Genomic DNA, 16,050 nt, shown 5'->3' on the forward strand with positions numbered 1-16,050 from the left:
GAGAGGACCAGAACCAGCAACCTGTGAGGGCAGGAAGACAGGCCCTGCAATGACACAAGGATAAGTGAACTCTCATCACTAATCCCCGTAGCCACAGACAACCCTGGTCCGAAGTCAAGGCGGCCCACACCAACAACACCCACCACCTGGTGCGCCAGGATCACTGAACGAATCGGTGACCAGCAGTCGGAAGTCCCTACCAAATGGTAACATCGCTGGACTGCACAGAGTCATGGTCAGGCTGTCTCTCTCTCCCCCCCCCCCCTTCCTCCAGGCAGGGCGCGCCTGGATGGGGAGACCACCCCCTGCTCAAGGGCGGAGCTCGATGTGACGAGAGCACCCCCAGCAGGAATGCTTTAAACACCCACCGGTTCAGAACCAGAGGCGGAAGACTTAGAAAGCTTACTTCTCCTACTGAAAGAAGAGGACAAATCCCTCTTCCGGCAGAAAGTTCGCCAGACAGGCATGGGAACCATGGCAGTATACTCAGTATACAAACAAAGACGTAACCCGGCACTATCCATTGTTGAAACAATAAAAATCGTAAACAATGGAAAAACAGGGCAATGAAATTTTCTTATAATCAAAACACTACAATCGAGATTACAAAGCTTAACAAACGCAGCAAGACTGCAATAAGAAAACGGTCGTAAAAAACAGCAGACGAATCAGCCAAAAACCAATTACAACTTCACGAAAATCCGAAAAGCGAGATGCATGGTCACACACTCGAACACGTGGAGGAAAACACGGCCGGAAAAACTGTCGAAATAAACATATGCCAATACTTATAATTTTGAAAATAAGTTCGGAGATGGGTTAACAAATTACTAAGGGAGTAATAATATACTCAGACAATAATAGCAGTACGAAGAGAAGGATTAAAGAAAGCACTCAGCTCAGACACCTCCGCACTCATCGGCAGCCTTAAAGGTAAAACGTAATGGCTCATGGATCGTAGGGAGGGCACGATTTTTTTAATCTTTTGTTGTTGGGTTACTAAAACGGGTGTAGGTACCGTATTTGCATACTTAAGTTACGGTAATTATTACTGAAATTATTATATCACCTTACAAATAGTGTCCAACTAACAAAACGTTAGAATATCATATATCTACCATATTACGATCGTTCTATTATGTTTTTTGTCTGTGTAGCTATGTCATAAAATGTGGACAACTATTCTCTCTTATTAGCATAACTGTCAGCAGAAAAAGGATACACTTTAATAGAACTATGAAAAGACAATGAATATGACTTATGTATACTTTTGGCAAAGTATATCTTAAGCATGGAGAGTGTATATAAAACATATATATATACATAGTGGATATATGTATATCCTATGTCCACATATAAAATAGGTCAAGTGATGGTATGTTCCAAAATAAAACAAATTAGTCTCAAAATAAAACATGTGATATTATGAGAATATAATTAGTGATATATCTGCTAAATCAAGAAATATATAATGGACATGCACAAACCATGCAAATACACCCGAGTCTAATGCACTTGGAAGCAGCTGAAGTTAGGCAAGCAGCACAGAGAAAGATAACGAGACCTTTGACCTTTAATAACTTTCGTACCTAAAGTGATATTACCAATACTTTATCTAACGTCATCAAACCTTTAAGGGAGACCAAATAATTTTTTTGGAAGGATATAATCCATATTTATACTGTCCAAACTTCAAGGGACATCATTATTGTGCATGAAGATCCTACCATTCCTATGACCCATACTTTGGTGTTTAATGTCCAAACTTTAAAGGGCTAATTGATACCAGCTTCACATTTCAAAAGGTAAAATCCATACTTTGTTTTACATCTCCTGAACTTGAAAGGAATTTTCACCTAAAACTAATTATCAAATGGCTACAAATCGTATTTCATTGTCCAAATTAAGGAGTCTACTGGATCTTGAGAAATTATTGGAAGGATTCAGTATCACTTTGTATATCATAGATTTCAACTAAATTTTACAAGGATTATCATTACAAATCACTGATTTCAAATTAATGAATTACATCTTGGTGAACCACTTGACCAGATTTTTAGGACCTGTAAAGAAATGTTTTAGCTGGTTTCCAGAGCTTCTAAGAACTTGCCACCAAAATTTCTCTATCAAAACAAACTCTTAAAAAATGTTTTAATAGTAGGAAATGGCCAAGTAAAGGAATTATGTCTCTTTGGAACATTTTCATTTATGAGGTTGCTATGTAGTTTTAAGTTCCTTAAGTCAAATGAAAATCTAGCATTTTCACATACTTTTTCCTTACTATCCAAGTATCATACCCTTGCCTTGTAATGAAAGAAGAAATTCCATTTTAAAATTGGTGTTATAATAACAGAGAATATCTGTTATGCAGATAAAAAAAAGTTTAACGTGTAAAAATGATTTTTTTTCCCTGTAAGACATGCTCTGATGTCTATATCAGAAAAAGTGATGTGGAAACATACCAATTTTTTGCTATTAATCTACTTTCTAAATTCAAACTTTCCAAAAAAACCATCATCATAAAAAAAAGTTTAATAATGTATTTGTTTTTCTTCTCAAAGGAATACACCCGTAGATATTTTTATTTTGAAATATAAATACTTGTTTTAATAAGTCATTTTATTTGTGGTAACAAAGAGGTTAATTTACAAAAAAATCATTAAATTGCTTTATATATCCAATGAAGTGTAGATCTATATTTCTGCAAAGAGCACTTATTTTTTAAGTGTGTCACCAGGCACAATTCAGGGTAGCATCAATGTTAGGTAAACAAAAATTACTCGTGAATTTTAGACAGTTTGAATTTTCAGTAAGTGTTGCAGGATAAATAGAATACATGGTCAATATCTTAAAATATAAGTTAAATTTTCGCTCGGGACAGTAGCAAGCCTGTGGCAAGCCACTATTGTCTTTCTTCACCCTTACCAAAGTACAGCCTATACTTCAAGACACTGATCATGTAATTCCTTTAATTCCTATTGATATATGTTACAATTGATAGTTGGAAAGATTAATTATAAACTTGTATGCCTGCCATTTATACAGGGCGTGTTCATTTCACTTTACTTTCCCATCTATCTTCCCTTTTATTAAAGTACCTACATACAAAACCACAATTTTTATCAAACATGAAGAAATTTAACATATGCTAAAATATTCAATAAAAATTTCAAATATCTTCAAATGTATCTCTAAAATTGAAAATTTCTATATTGTAATGTTCATGCAATGTTTTGATATTTACATTCCTAAAATTATGTATTTTGCTGTAATCTCCAAAAACTATAAAAATTGCAAACTAACAATCATTCAAAATTAATGAAATTGTGCATTAACATTCCAAATATTGGTTTTGTTTGATGTTTGTCAATATTTATATTCCATCAGGATCTTATTGCTTTTCTCATGTAAAATTACAATTTTTGATAATGTATCGATCTCAATTCCTAAGTATATTTTTCTGTTTTTATTTTTTTTATACAAAAAAACATTCATACTAGGTAAAACTTTCATGATTTACAGACAATTTTTTTTTAATTTTTGTTTTCTGAGATGAAATGAATTTTAGATAAACCACGAACTTAACAAACACTACATAACACAGATACAAACGGCTTGCTACAATGAAATGAACTCATGAATGATTCAAAAAGCCAAGTCTCTGCAATCTCCAGTGTAGTTACATACATATAAAACCAAACACTATGAAATTAAGAATAAGTGGTAGCAAACAGAATGTATACAGTGATATGTAGAACATGAAGTGTCAGAAAATGGAAAATTTTAGAAAAAATCCTATTTAGGTTCAAACATGTACAAGTGTAAACAGAAAATTAATATCCAACTGTTTCATACATCTTTTAAAATATCATTATTAGAAATTGAGCCTGTAAAAAAGTTGAACTTTTCAGTACATGTGTTTTTTGTAATGAATTTAGAGACATAAAATCATTATTAGAAGTTATGCCTGTATCACATAAAAAGTTGAACTTTTCAGTGCAATGTACTGGTGTTTTTTGTAATGAATTTAGAGACAAAATTTTCTTATTAGAAGTTTTGCCTGTACCACATAAAAAGTTTGAACTTTTCAGTACAATGTTCTTCTGTTTTTTGCAGTGAATTTAGAGACAAAATTTTCTTAGTACATGTAATGGAATTGGCAGTTTTCAATAATTGTAATGATTATAAAATATTTTCAATTAAGAATTGCTAAAATATTTTTTTGTCCTTTTTGGTAAACAAAATGTGCTCACTGAAAGAACAAAAAAAAAAAAAGATAAAATGTGTGCAAAATTATCTTCAGGTCCAACAAAAATCAAATTGTTTCAATCAAAACGACATACTTCAAAATTTTTCTATAGCTATTTGAAACATTCCTGATAGAAACAAATTTACCAGAACAGGATGGTTATTTTTTTTCAAATCTCTTAAAGCACTTTTGGTTCCCTGTAATGCAGTTAGAGAGACACAGGACAATACACAAAAAATAATTCTTATTTTAATTGAATTTAATTAAATCTCTATTTAAATGACAAACATTTGCTTGAGCAAAATATATTTCAATGAAGTCAATTTTCATTTTTTTTGAGGGGGGAATTAATTAAGTACATGAACAAGGAAACAACAATTACTAAAAAAAGTAACAAAGAAATTTTGAATAGCTAAGAACATGTTATGACTAAGATATGTATCGCTTTAAACAGTCTATTTCCATATTTCGAGCTTAATCAATTACCAAGTTTAATAAGTTAATTTCAACAATTATAAAAATGAAGTTATTTCTGAAAATCATTTCGTCAGTAGAAAATAAGAGAAAAAGACTTGTTGTTTGTACTGAACATAATGAAAAAAAAATACTGGATGGCAGCAAAAATCCTTCAAAGCTTGTAATAGACTTTAATGTGTGTGTGCAATGACTTCAGAAACTATTCTTTCGGAGACTTATGAAAAGGATGTCAGGCAAAAATTGGTATAGATAATTTATCTTCTTTATTAAAGGTTTCTGTACCTTGCATTTGTAAATGTCCTCATTTAAAGTTTGGCTACTACTTGAATGACCAGTGTCAATACCCGAATCCTTAATTTGATGTTCAGCCCAGCTAGATTCTTGCTCAACTGTTCTGACCTTGCCCTTGCCCTCTGAACAATGTGAGCGTTTGGTTTTGGCCATTGTGAGCTGAACCGCAGAGCCGGGGTGATACCTACAAGCTTGCTGCCTACAGCTGCCTGCAAGAGCAGACCCTGCAAACGAAAAACCAAAGCAACACTGAATCCAAAGCTGCGCACAGTTATAACAAAATCAGCCAAAACTCATTTTATGATAAATGTGCATCCTGTTTGATGGGCATTGATAAAAAGAAAACAAAACATATTTTTCTTTAGAAAAACAAGAAGTTATATTGAAGAAAAGAATAACTGTTAAGCACATCTATCAAATTTGATAAAATTTCAGAAAAAAAATCACAAGAAAAACATCTTAATCTAAAGAATGTAAATGATATACCGGTACACATTTTTGCATTTTGCTGATTTTTCAAGGCTTAAACGTACTTCCCATCAAAAAACAAAAGACACTTACCATAAAATTCTTACAACGGATTTTTACATGTAGGTCCCTGCTGTTTTCTCAAGGAAAAAAGTTATCCTTTTCAGTAAAGTGTATTTCTATCGACATAAACAATATTTAAGTATTTGTTTTTTTGGATTTCTTTTATGAAATTAAGAAAGCACTGAAAACAGCAAGGACAATTGTTCTAACAGCTAATGTGACCCAAACCAAAGCAATGTTTCCTGACATGAACACAGCATGAAGAATTCTCAAATTCACTTGATAGAACAAAATGCCTGCCTAATCAAGAAACATCACCATTTTAATATTTTAAATGATATGCCAAAATTCTAATTTCACTGACAACCAATGAAATGATGATTTTTTATAATTAAAAAAAATGCAGTACATATAATCTCTTTTATTGGTTATTTTTACAGGTTTCTTTTACTGCCCCAAAATATAGGTTATACTTTTACAGGGGGTCTGGTCATCTGGTTGAAATTTCAATAAAGAACGTTTGACCATGAATATCAAATTCTGTATACTGATTGCATGGTTGTCATTCCATTAGACTTGTCATCATATATATATATATATGTGTACATAGTAACAACAGTATACTACATGATAACCAAGCATCTTTCACAAGTGGCTACAACCACTGCCATCTGCACCATTCTGTTGCATGCAAAGGGCAGATAACTCACCGATAAAAACTTTTTGATTTTTGCTGCTAGTATTTCATCTTTTCTCCAGCGTTCCTCTCCCATTTCAAATTCTCCTACAGTCAATATCAACAAGCTCCATCAACATCTATTTATATCTAAAAATCTACAGTTTATAATCATGGGTCACTGAAAGGCATTCCACTACATTGTCCAGCCATCATTTTTGTACAGAAAGAGTGTCCTGCTTGATTTCACATGTTTTAATAAAAAAAAAATTAAATTTTACGAGTAATTAAAGTTGCTGTTGCCTTCAACAGTGAAGGGATAATGTAACAGTTGGCCTATAAAGCATTTGATCTCATGACTCAAGAGCTGTAGGTAGACAGTTTACAGCTACTTAACTATTGGTAGTCCACTTGACCTTATTCTCAGTCTGGGACAACCTCACCACTGGTAGTAACCTTCACCTGACTCTCACTCTAAGACAACCTGACCACTGGTAGTAACCTTCACCTGACTCTCACTCTAAGCCAACCTGACCACTGGTAGTAACCTTCACCTGAATCTCACTCAAAGCCAACCTGACCACTGGTAGTAACCTTCACCTGACTCTCACTCTAAGACAACCTGACCACTGGTAGTAACCTTCACCTGACTCTCACTCTAAGACAACCTGACCACTGGTAGTAACCTTCACCTGACTCTCACTCAAAGACAACCTGACCACTGGTAGTAACCTTCACCTGACTCTCACTCTAAGACAACCTGACCACTGGTAGTAACCTTCACCTGACTCTCACTCTAAGACAACCTGACCACTGGTAGTAACCTTCACCTGACTCTCACTCTAAGCCAACCTGACCACTGGTAGTAACCTTCACCTGACTCTCACTCAAAGACAACCTGACCACTGGTAGTAACCTTCACCTGACTCTCACTCTAAGACAACCTGACCACTGGTAGTAACCTTCACCTGACTCTCACTCTAAGACAACCTGACCACTGGTAGTAACCTTCACCTGACTCTCACTCAAAGACAACCTGACCACTGGTAGTAACCTTCACCTGACTCTCACTCTAAGACAACCTGACCACTGGTAGTAACCTTCACCTGACTCTCACTCTAAGACAACCTGACCACTGGTAGTAACCTTCACCTGACTCTCACTCTAAGCCATCCTTACCACTGGGAGTAACCTTCACCTGACTCTCACTCTAAGACAACCTGACCACTGGTAGTAACCTTCACCTGACTCTCACTCTAAGACAACCTGACCACTGGTAGTAACCTTCACCTGACTCTCACTCTAAGCCATCCTGACCACTGGGAGTAACCTTCACCTGACTTTCACTCTAAGACAACCTGACCACTGGTAGTAACCTTCACCTGACTCTCACTCTAAGCCATCCTTACCACTGGTAGTAACCTTCACCTGACTCTCACTCTAATGATTATTCTTACCCAACGATGCATCAGACTAAATTTGGTTAAAATCTACCCAGGAAGGCACTTTGAAGCAAAACATTGTCTAATTTCCCCTTTTAGTGCCCCTGCCCTAAAGTTCCTCAGGGTTAAGTCAAATTTTCTGAATTTAAGATTTATTTGTCGTCCCTTACTGATGAACCATGCCAAAGCTTGTTGAAATCCACCCCGGCAGTAAGGAATAGGGTTTTAAATCTTATTTTCAGGCCCCATCCCACAACACCTAGTGGTGGAATAAACATGCTGAATCTATCAAATGATAACCCTTATACAAAAATGCATCAGGCCAAATTTGGTTGAAATCCACTAAGGTATGAAAGAACAGTAGGCTTTTAAAGAAAAAGTTTAAGCATTGCACATGACACATGGCAACAGATAAATCATGTCAGGGGGCACAACTCCATATTGCACTTCATATGAAATTTTTAAAAGAAATTCATTCATAATTGAGTGATTTTATCACCGAAAAAAAGGTTTCTTCTGATAGACCAATCTATGGATAAGCTTATTCCAGTCCCTCTAACTTTGTTACCGGGAGGAAGAATAACCTTTTCATACAGAAGTATCAGTGAAACTGATGATTGCTCCCAGAAAATAACATTGGCACACTGCATATTGTCTTTGTATGTAATTGAGGAAACGTGGGCCCTGAATTCGGTACACTGCACATTGTCTTAGAATGAACAATGTATACACTATGTTTCATGATCCTTGCTTGACTGTGGGGAAAGTTATGCTCTGGACATGAAAGGACTGACCAAAAGAAGGCGGCAACTATATGCTTTCACTGGAAATATTCAGAGAGATTAGAAAAGAAAGATACATCATACTGACCTACAATGTACAAGATATCATCTGGTGAACAACATAACCTTATTAATTTTGACAGAAATTTAAGGCTATTGGATCTTGTACTTGTATCTCCTTTCCCAATATCTATGCTGGGTCTGTCCACAGAAAATTTCTGCATTTGCCATCTGTGTCATTCAGTTTTCAATTCAAACCACCTACTTTTTAAATTTTAGCATAAACGATTCATTTCGATAAGTCTTAGTAGGAAAACAGATTTAAGCTTAGTCGCATCCTACAATAAACGTATTGTATCAGCATTAGATGTTTACTGGAGACATGTACAGTTTGTAACACAAACTAAGACATGATAAGGCAGATTTTCAGAGCAACAACACAATTCTTTAGTATCGTAGCCTTTCACAATGACCATATTAAGTCAAGTGTTGAAAACTTACGATTTATTTGATTCATTCTAATGTGATACAAATGGTTACATTTAGTTAATGCTGGTCAGTTATTTCTTTATTAATAGCTGACAGAATTATTTCTGATTGATAAAATAAAGTGTTTTTCATCCTCAGAATGGCTGCAATTACACTGTAAACCAATTTTCATTTATTTTAAACAGATCAACTTGAAAAACTCCATAAAATACTATATCCAGGTGTACTTAGGTGGTTTCTGAATGTTTTACCTATCATCAATATCAATTAGTAAGTAAACGCCATTATTCTTTCCACCTGAAGATCAATCTCTCCCTCAACTCTTATAGGATTGTACGTTTTGAAAGTATTCTGATATTTCATAGGACCTAGATCACTCTGGCGTTGCTAACCTGAAATTGCTTCATGAAACTAAAGGAAAGGGAATTTTACATAAACAAGCACACAACACAAACCATCTCTATTTCCCCATTGAGTCCCTCGAGGTCAGCCAAACCATTCATACTTTGGAATATTATTCAGACAAAATCAAATTATTCCTACAGAAGGAGTAAGATTTTAAAGAGCTCTAATTTCCCTGCTGGGCCCGCCCTTCTCGTACCTGTTAGCCGAGACCTGCAATTCCTATCGTCGAAGAAGGATCTTAAGTAGTTTACCCTATTTCTCCGATTTTTCCTCCAACTCAAAGTAGGCTGAGACCTACCATTCATACACAATTGATTCCCTTCAATCAACAATGCTTCAGTCCAAATTTGGCAAAATCCATTTATTCCTACAGTATTTTAAAGAATTTACATAATTTCAGCTATGTAGCCCCATCCCTCCTGTCTTAGGGGACAGAGACCCAATGTTTATAAAGAATTGATGACCCTTTACCAGAGAATGCTTCCCCTCAATTCTTTTTAAAAAATCCAATGATTCCTACAGAAGGAGTTGGGTTTTGTATAATTTGCTATATTTTCCCTATTTTACCCTTCCCTTTCTGTCCCAGGGGTGGAGACCCACCTTTTATACATATTAAATTCCTTTTTAACTAAAAATACTCAAACCAAATCTGGGCAAAATCCAATTATTCCTTACAGAAGGACCAGAATTTTCACGAACTTGCAAAATTTCCATCTTCAGCATCTCACAGAGACCCCCCATTTTTTCAAAATTTGTTTCATCTTCCCCCAAGGATGCTTCTAACCAAATTTGGTCAAAGTTTTTCTTGACTAGAAGCAAATTGTAGCAAAAGTTGACAGACAATAGATGCTGCAGTATATTATATGCTCATACTGTCACACTGGACCAGGTGAGCTTAAAATGAAAAAGAAATTACTGGAACAGACATAAGAAATTTACATGATCTTAACATTGCCACACAGGTAAAGAATCCTTTCTATAATGCTGACGTTTTGAAATCATACTTCTCCAATGCAATAAATTCTATAATTATGGCATTAAAAAACCTTTACTGCAATCCAATTCAACAGAACTGCAATCCAACAGAAAATGACATATATAGATGTATTGACAAAAAAAAGATTAAATAGACTTACCTTTCTCAAATTCCAGGATACAGCATAAGAGAAATACTTAATAAAAATCCATTCTGTTTGAAATTTTAACATATTTATAAAAGGTCAAAACAAACAGCCTTGGCCTTGCATTAAAACACAAAACATACTGAAGATATAAAACACCAAATTCATCACCTTTTTCACTGATGACGCTTTCAATTTCCAAATCAGGTTCTTCACAGCTGGAACATTCAGGTGTTGAGCGAATTTCATCATCAGAGCTACTGATAGAATGCTGTTGAAGCTTCTTGCCCCTCCGATGTTTGTGGGGCTTAGGAGGAGGTGGTCTGGCACAGTCTGACGGGTCCGAACTTAATGAGTCATTTCGTGACATAGATATATCTAATTTCCTACTTCGAGAGTTCCGTCCTGTGGCTGCTGTACTAGGATCTAGATGTTGTTTTTTGTCGTGGTATTTATCCATTTGTTCATCCATTACAGTAGGGGAATCCCCTACCCGTTCTATGCGTATATTATGCCGATTTAAACTTGGTGATCGTACACGGGAATTATACATTTCAGGTTCTTTCCGTCGTTCCCGTGTGTCTCCCACTGTTGGTGATCGACGATCTTTACTTCCACTTCCTAACCTATCTCGTGGATGTCGATTATTTAAATGTCTTGAGTTCTGTGTATTATCACGTGAGTGTGGCGACCCTCCAGGTTTGCTATGAGGGTCCCTAACTCTGCGCTTATCATTTTCAAGAGAGTCCAACTTTTCTCGTGAACCTTTGTTTTCTTTGTCTGCATAGTCGTAGATGTTGAGATTTTCCACTTGTGCTGATTGTCTTTCCTTACGTTTATCACCGGGTCCATCACGTCTCCGTGATCCATCATCCCAGTCACGAGGATCACGATTTGATCGTTCATCACGTCCATCTCTGGTTGATCGTCCAGTTACCTCCTCCCTAGATCCTCTGAAAGAACAAAATAAAATCTCCAGAGTTGTTCTCATGTTTATTGGTTGAAATTTTACTCTTTTTTTTTAACAAGGATTGTTCACAGACAACAAACCAAAGACAAAAGACAATCTGAAATGTTAGGTAAATTCTCTGCAGAGCTTATAACTGAGTTAAATCTCATGTAAATCAGTGTTTCAAATTACCGTCAACAATCGTTGAACGCTCACCCAAAGAAGACTTTCAGTTAAGTCTATTTCTAAAAACTTGAATAGTCATTTCTCAAGCATGCTATCCTACCATAACAATGGCCCAGGTGATGCCTGAGACTTTGAAAGTGAAGGCCATTTATTTGAACAAACATGGTTACCATTCATTACTGAGCAATACAATGGCCTAATATCATTAACCTTGAGCTCCTGGGTTATTGACAGGAAGTAGTTCAAATGTTTTAATGAATTGATTACTGTGACCTTGAAAATGGGTTATTCACTTGAACAACTAAAATGATATCACTTCATCATAACCCTCAGGTAAAGATCTGCAGTGCATAATTTGATGCTTCTGTCTGTGGAAGTTTGTGTTTCAAGGAAGTTGGGAAACAGACTGGTCAGTGCTAATGTGGTTGTGTCCTTAGGCAAGACCCTGTAACCTAATTACTCTGTATGGCTTGCCACCATATACTACACTGAGTCCCTGCCTAAACTTTGAGAAAGATCTATGAAGCAGTTCTAAAGAAATAGCGATAACAAACTTTCAAGGTCAAAATCTAAGCTGGCTGTCTGTCAGCCATTTTGTTTTTCTGACCAGTCCCAAACCAGGGATTCCATAAGGGAAAACACAAAGGGTTAAACCCAAATCCCTGAGGGAATGGGAATGGTCCCGTGAGCTGGGAGTGACCCCAGAACTGGCTAAAATGGATCTGGGGTCGGCCATCCTGTCCGAAAGACAACGATGAACCACCACTCCTGCCAGGTGGACTCATCCCTACTAATCCCCATAGCCACAGACAGTTATCATGGGGGTCCCGTTCTGCAAAGAAATGGGAACACCCATGTGCTGAACCCTGACGTAACCCAGCACTAGCCATACTTGCATAATGAAGATTTGTAAACAAAAAAAACAGGCAATAAAGTTTTTTTCAAGAAAAACTAACAAACAAAAACCAAGAACGAAAGCTCAAGACTAACATACGCAGCAAAAGCTGCAAGAAAAACGGTTGCACAAAAACAGCCGACAAAGCAGCAAAAAATTAACAAACTTCATGTAAAATCCAAAGAGCGAAACACATGTTCACGTACTCGAGCACATGGAGAAAAACACAGCCAGAAAATGGGCCAAAATAAACATATACCAAGTCTTAAAATGACAAAATAAGTTCAGAGAGGGGTTAAACACTTCTAAATGAGTAAATATAATACTGAGATAATAAATGGAAGTACGACATGAAGGAAAAGAAAGCACTCAGCTTAGAACTATTCGCACTTGTTGGCAGCAATAAAGGAAAGAGGAAGGGAGATCACTCTGTTTCTGCCATGATGGCTCATGGATCGTAGGAAGGGTGGGATTTTTCAATCTTTTGTTTTTGGGATACAAAGATGGGTGTTGGTACCATATTTGCATACTAAAGTTATGGTTATTATTACTGAAATGAAATGGGAAACCTACAATCCAAATGGATATGTTGGAGAACAGATTTCTGTAACATTTACTGAACACACAAGTCTGGAAATCCAAATCCCAGTTGCGAAAATAACTTTTGGGAACAGAATGGACTTTTCATAGTAATCCTCCAGACCATATGTTCTTTGTCATCATACAAAGTAAATATGTTGTGTTCAGTCATCCGTACCAGAGGTGTACAACATACCCTAGACACGGTATGTAGTCATAGTGACAAGTGCCAGATCATGGCCCTAGGCCCTGTGGAACTCATCTCAGCAATAATAGTATTTCTATAGAGCACAAGGTGAATCAGATGTAAAGAAACAATCAAAGCATTGTTACGGTTTTGTTTTTAAGTGATAGACAATTATTCCTGAAATACTTGACATATTAATACAACAAAGAAAAACTGTTGTTCTGTAGTTTTTTTGTACAATTTTTAACATTTACACTAGCCAGGATATACTGTTATTTAAACGTAAATCATTCATAAAAAATGAAATAAAGAAAAATGTAATAAACACTTGATATAGATCACATAAATATAAACGTTATAAGACTAATACCGACGGGATCATTGTTCCAGTTTTACATATTTAACATAGAGAAACATTGCACACATATCCATGTTTAATATGTTGATTTTATGATGCATATGAAAGAGAATAAGAAGAATGATATATATTTACAGTTCTTAAATTACAACTTTTATTGCCTTCAAATCAATGATCACAAGTTATGCAATCACTTGTTTCTAAAAATACAACAAATCATCTTATTCACCAGGGAATTGTGTCAATATGTATGTAAATATTCTGTGTGCAGTCACAATGCTTGGGTAATGAAATATTTTTAAACATCACTATTGATACCACGCAGATATCTATTAAATCATTCCCATTATTGGGATCAAATGAATAACAACTACTTTCACTGAGAAAATTCATGATATAGAATTATTTATCAAAATGAAACTTACTAAGACAATAAAAGGCATTGAAAAATGCCAAAAAATTATCTATTCACAGTAAATTCTATTAAAAGAGACATAGTAAACAACCAATATTATCTAGGTCCCCTTGGCTTAATGTTGATCGATTTGGTAAAACTGTTATTGTTATTGTTAACATTTGGTTCTGGTGGCATTTCCTGGCCTGCCTTTTTAGATTAATCAAAACAGCATGTGTTATTTGATGTTAAAATCTGTAATAAACCGTACCTTGACCTTTCTCGAGATATTTCCCTTTTTCGATCTCTGTCATCCATAAGTCTATCAACATGTGGATCACGAGGGTCTCGTCTTTTATCCTCTGAGTATTTTCCTTTTTCTGTATGTTCTGCATCCCTTGACTGGTCCCGAGTCCGAGGCTCACGACCCGTCTCACCTCTCCGATAACGTGTCTCCTGTTCAATATTTCTCCATTCTTGAGCGTTATAACGTCGGTCTGTCTCTGACAAACGAGACTCACTGTGGTGGCGGTTGGCTGCAGGGGAGCGGTCCCGAGTTCGACCCCGTTCCGAAGGTAAATGACCTCTATCGCGTGATCCTTTATCTTTTTCTGCCATATCTGGAGTCAGATTTTGAGACCCTGTTCTATCACTATGATTTTTTTGAGCATCCAAAGAAAATTGTCTCTTGAGTTCTCTCCCTTGCAAACTTCCCGTCCTTACAATTTTGTGACCTTTTTTATCCTCTATATTTTCTTTATCAGGCCCTTCCCCATGAATCTTGGGTCGCTTTTCATTTGGGGGACTGATGTTCTGTCCAGCTGTCCCCTCCCCTTGTGGCAGAGCATCCAGCTGGACTGGTTTTGCCATACCCCCATGATACCACTGTCCTGTCTTTGCTAAAATGTCCTGCTTCTTCTTGCACATGTTACAAGCCCACACCATCTGTAACGAAAGAAACAGAAAATCACAACCATTTCAGAACAACACCTGAAACATCACAGACAAACAATAACAGTATCAGTAATACAAAACATTCATTCACATCAGATTCTGAAAAGAATAATCCATCAATCTGATAATAAAAAAATTCAGTGTTTTTACAAAGTGAATAAAATTTTCCAACAAGTGGTGTCTGTGAATTTCGATAAGATTTTTCGGTAAAACATCAGTAAAACATTTGGTATTCTTCCCCGCTTAGGTTTTCACACAAGATTATCTATGTTCTAACATTTTTCATTATAACTGCCAACTATATCTTCTTAACAAATAAGGTATGTCATAAAGTAGCAACTGCTCATTACTGATAAAGATTTGTAACAAGAGGCCCATAGGGCATGTATCACTCATCTTGATTAGTCTGAAATAACTTCATCATAATTAAAAGAAAAAGTACTTTAAAATTATTAAGCGCAATACACACTTAATATCTATTGCCAGTTGGACTTCAGACCAATTTGGAACAGAATGGCTATGCTATGCCTACAGAAGAAGAATGTTAAAGGCCCTTATAATGAGTCTTGCTTTTCCATGCCAAAGAGTTCAGATCCACTGTATATACAACACTGATTTCCATTCTCCTAAGCATGCTTCATGCCTAATAAGGATAAAATCAAAGCATTCCCATAGAGGAAACAGGACTTTAACTACTTTGCTCAATTTCCCCTATTAACTGCGCTCCTCTGGTTGTCCAAAGGAGACTTCTACAAAATTGAGGCCTTTAACACTAGGTAGCTTCAGACCAAATCAGGACAAGATCCCGATAATTCCAAAAGAGGAAGTAGGAATCGAAAGAATTTGCTTTATTTTTTCTTTTGAGCCCTGCCCCTCTTGCCCTAGGCACAGACCCACCATTGTTGAAAACTGCAAGTCCTCTTGACCAAAGGATGCTTCAGACCAAATTTAGACCTATTTCACCTATTTGGCCCTAACCCCAGTGGGCTTGAGACCCACTGTTTAAGAGTCCTTGGAGCCTTGACAGCTACAAGAGGTAAGCAATATTGAATGCAAAGGTTATAGGATAAGTAAGATTTCAAGTG

At 36.0% G+C, this 16,050-nt stretch overlaps 1 protein-coding gene across 1 annotated transcript in view; it reads right to left on the reverse strand.

Annotated features, from left to right (window-relative positions):
* The window catches only part of LOC132565136 (regulating synaptic membrane exocytosis protein 2-like), a 106,888-nt gene that overhangs the window by 55,679 nt on the left and 35,159 nt on the right, over positions 1-16,050 (reverse strand). Inside the window, exons 4-6 of the mRNA XM_060229747.1 lie at positions 14,283-14,956; positions 10,635-11,416; positions 6,259-6,332 (exon numbers count right to left, since the gene is read on the reverse strand). Of these exons, the coding sequence (XP_060085730.1) occupies positions 6,259-6,332; positions 10,635-11,416; positions 14,283-14,956 (1,530 nt within the window). The remainder of the gene's footprint in view (positions 1-6,258; positions 6,333-10,634; positions 11,417-14,282; positions 14,957-16,050) is intronic.

Source organism: Ylistrum balloti, unplaced genomic scaffold (genome assembly GCF_031769215.1).
Source record: "Ylistrum balloti isolate Yb309-2 unplaced genomic scaffold, AGI_CSIRO_Ybal_v1 Utg369696, whole genome shotgun sequence".
NCBI lineage: Eukaryota > Metazoa > Mollusca > Bivalvia > Pectinida > Pectinidae > Ylistrum > Ylistrum balloti.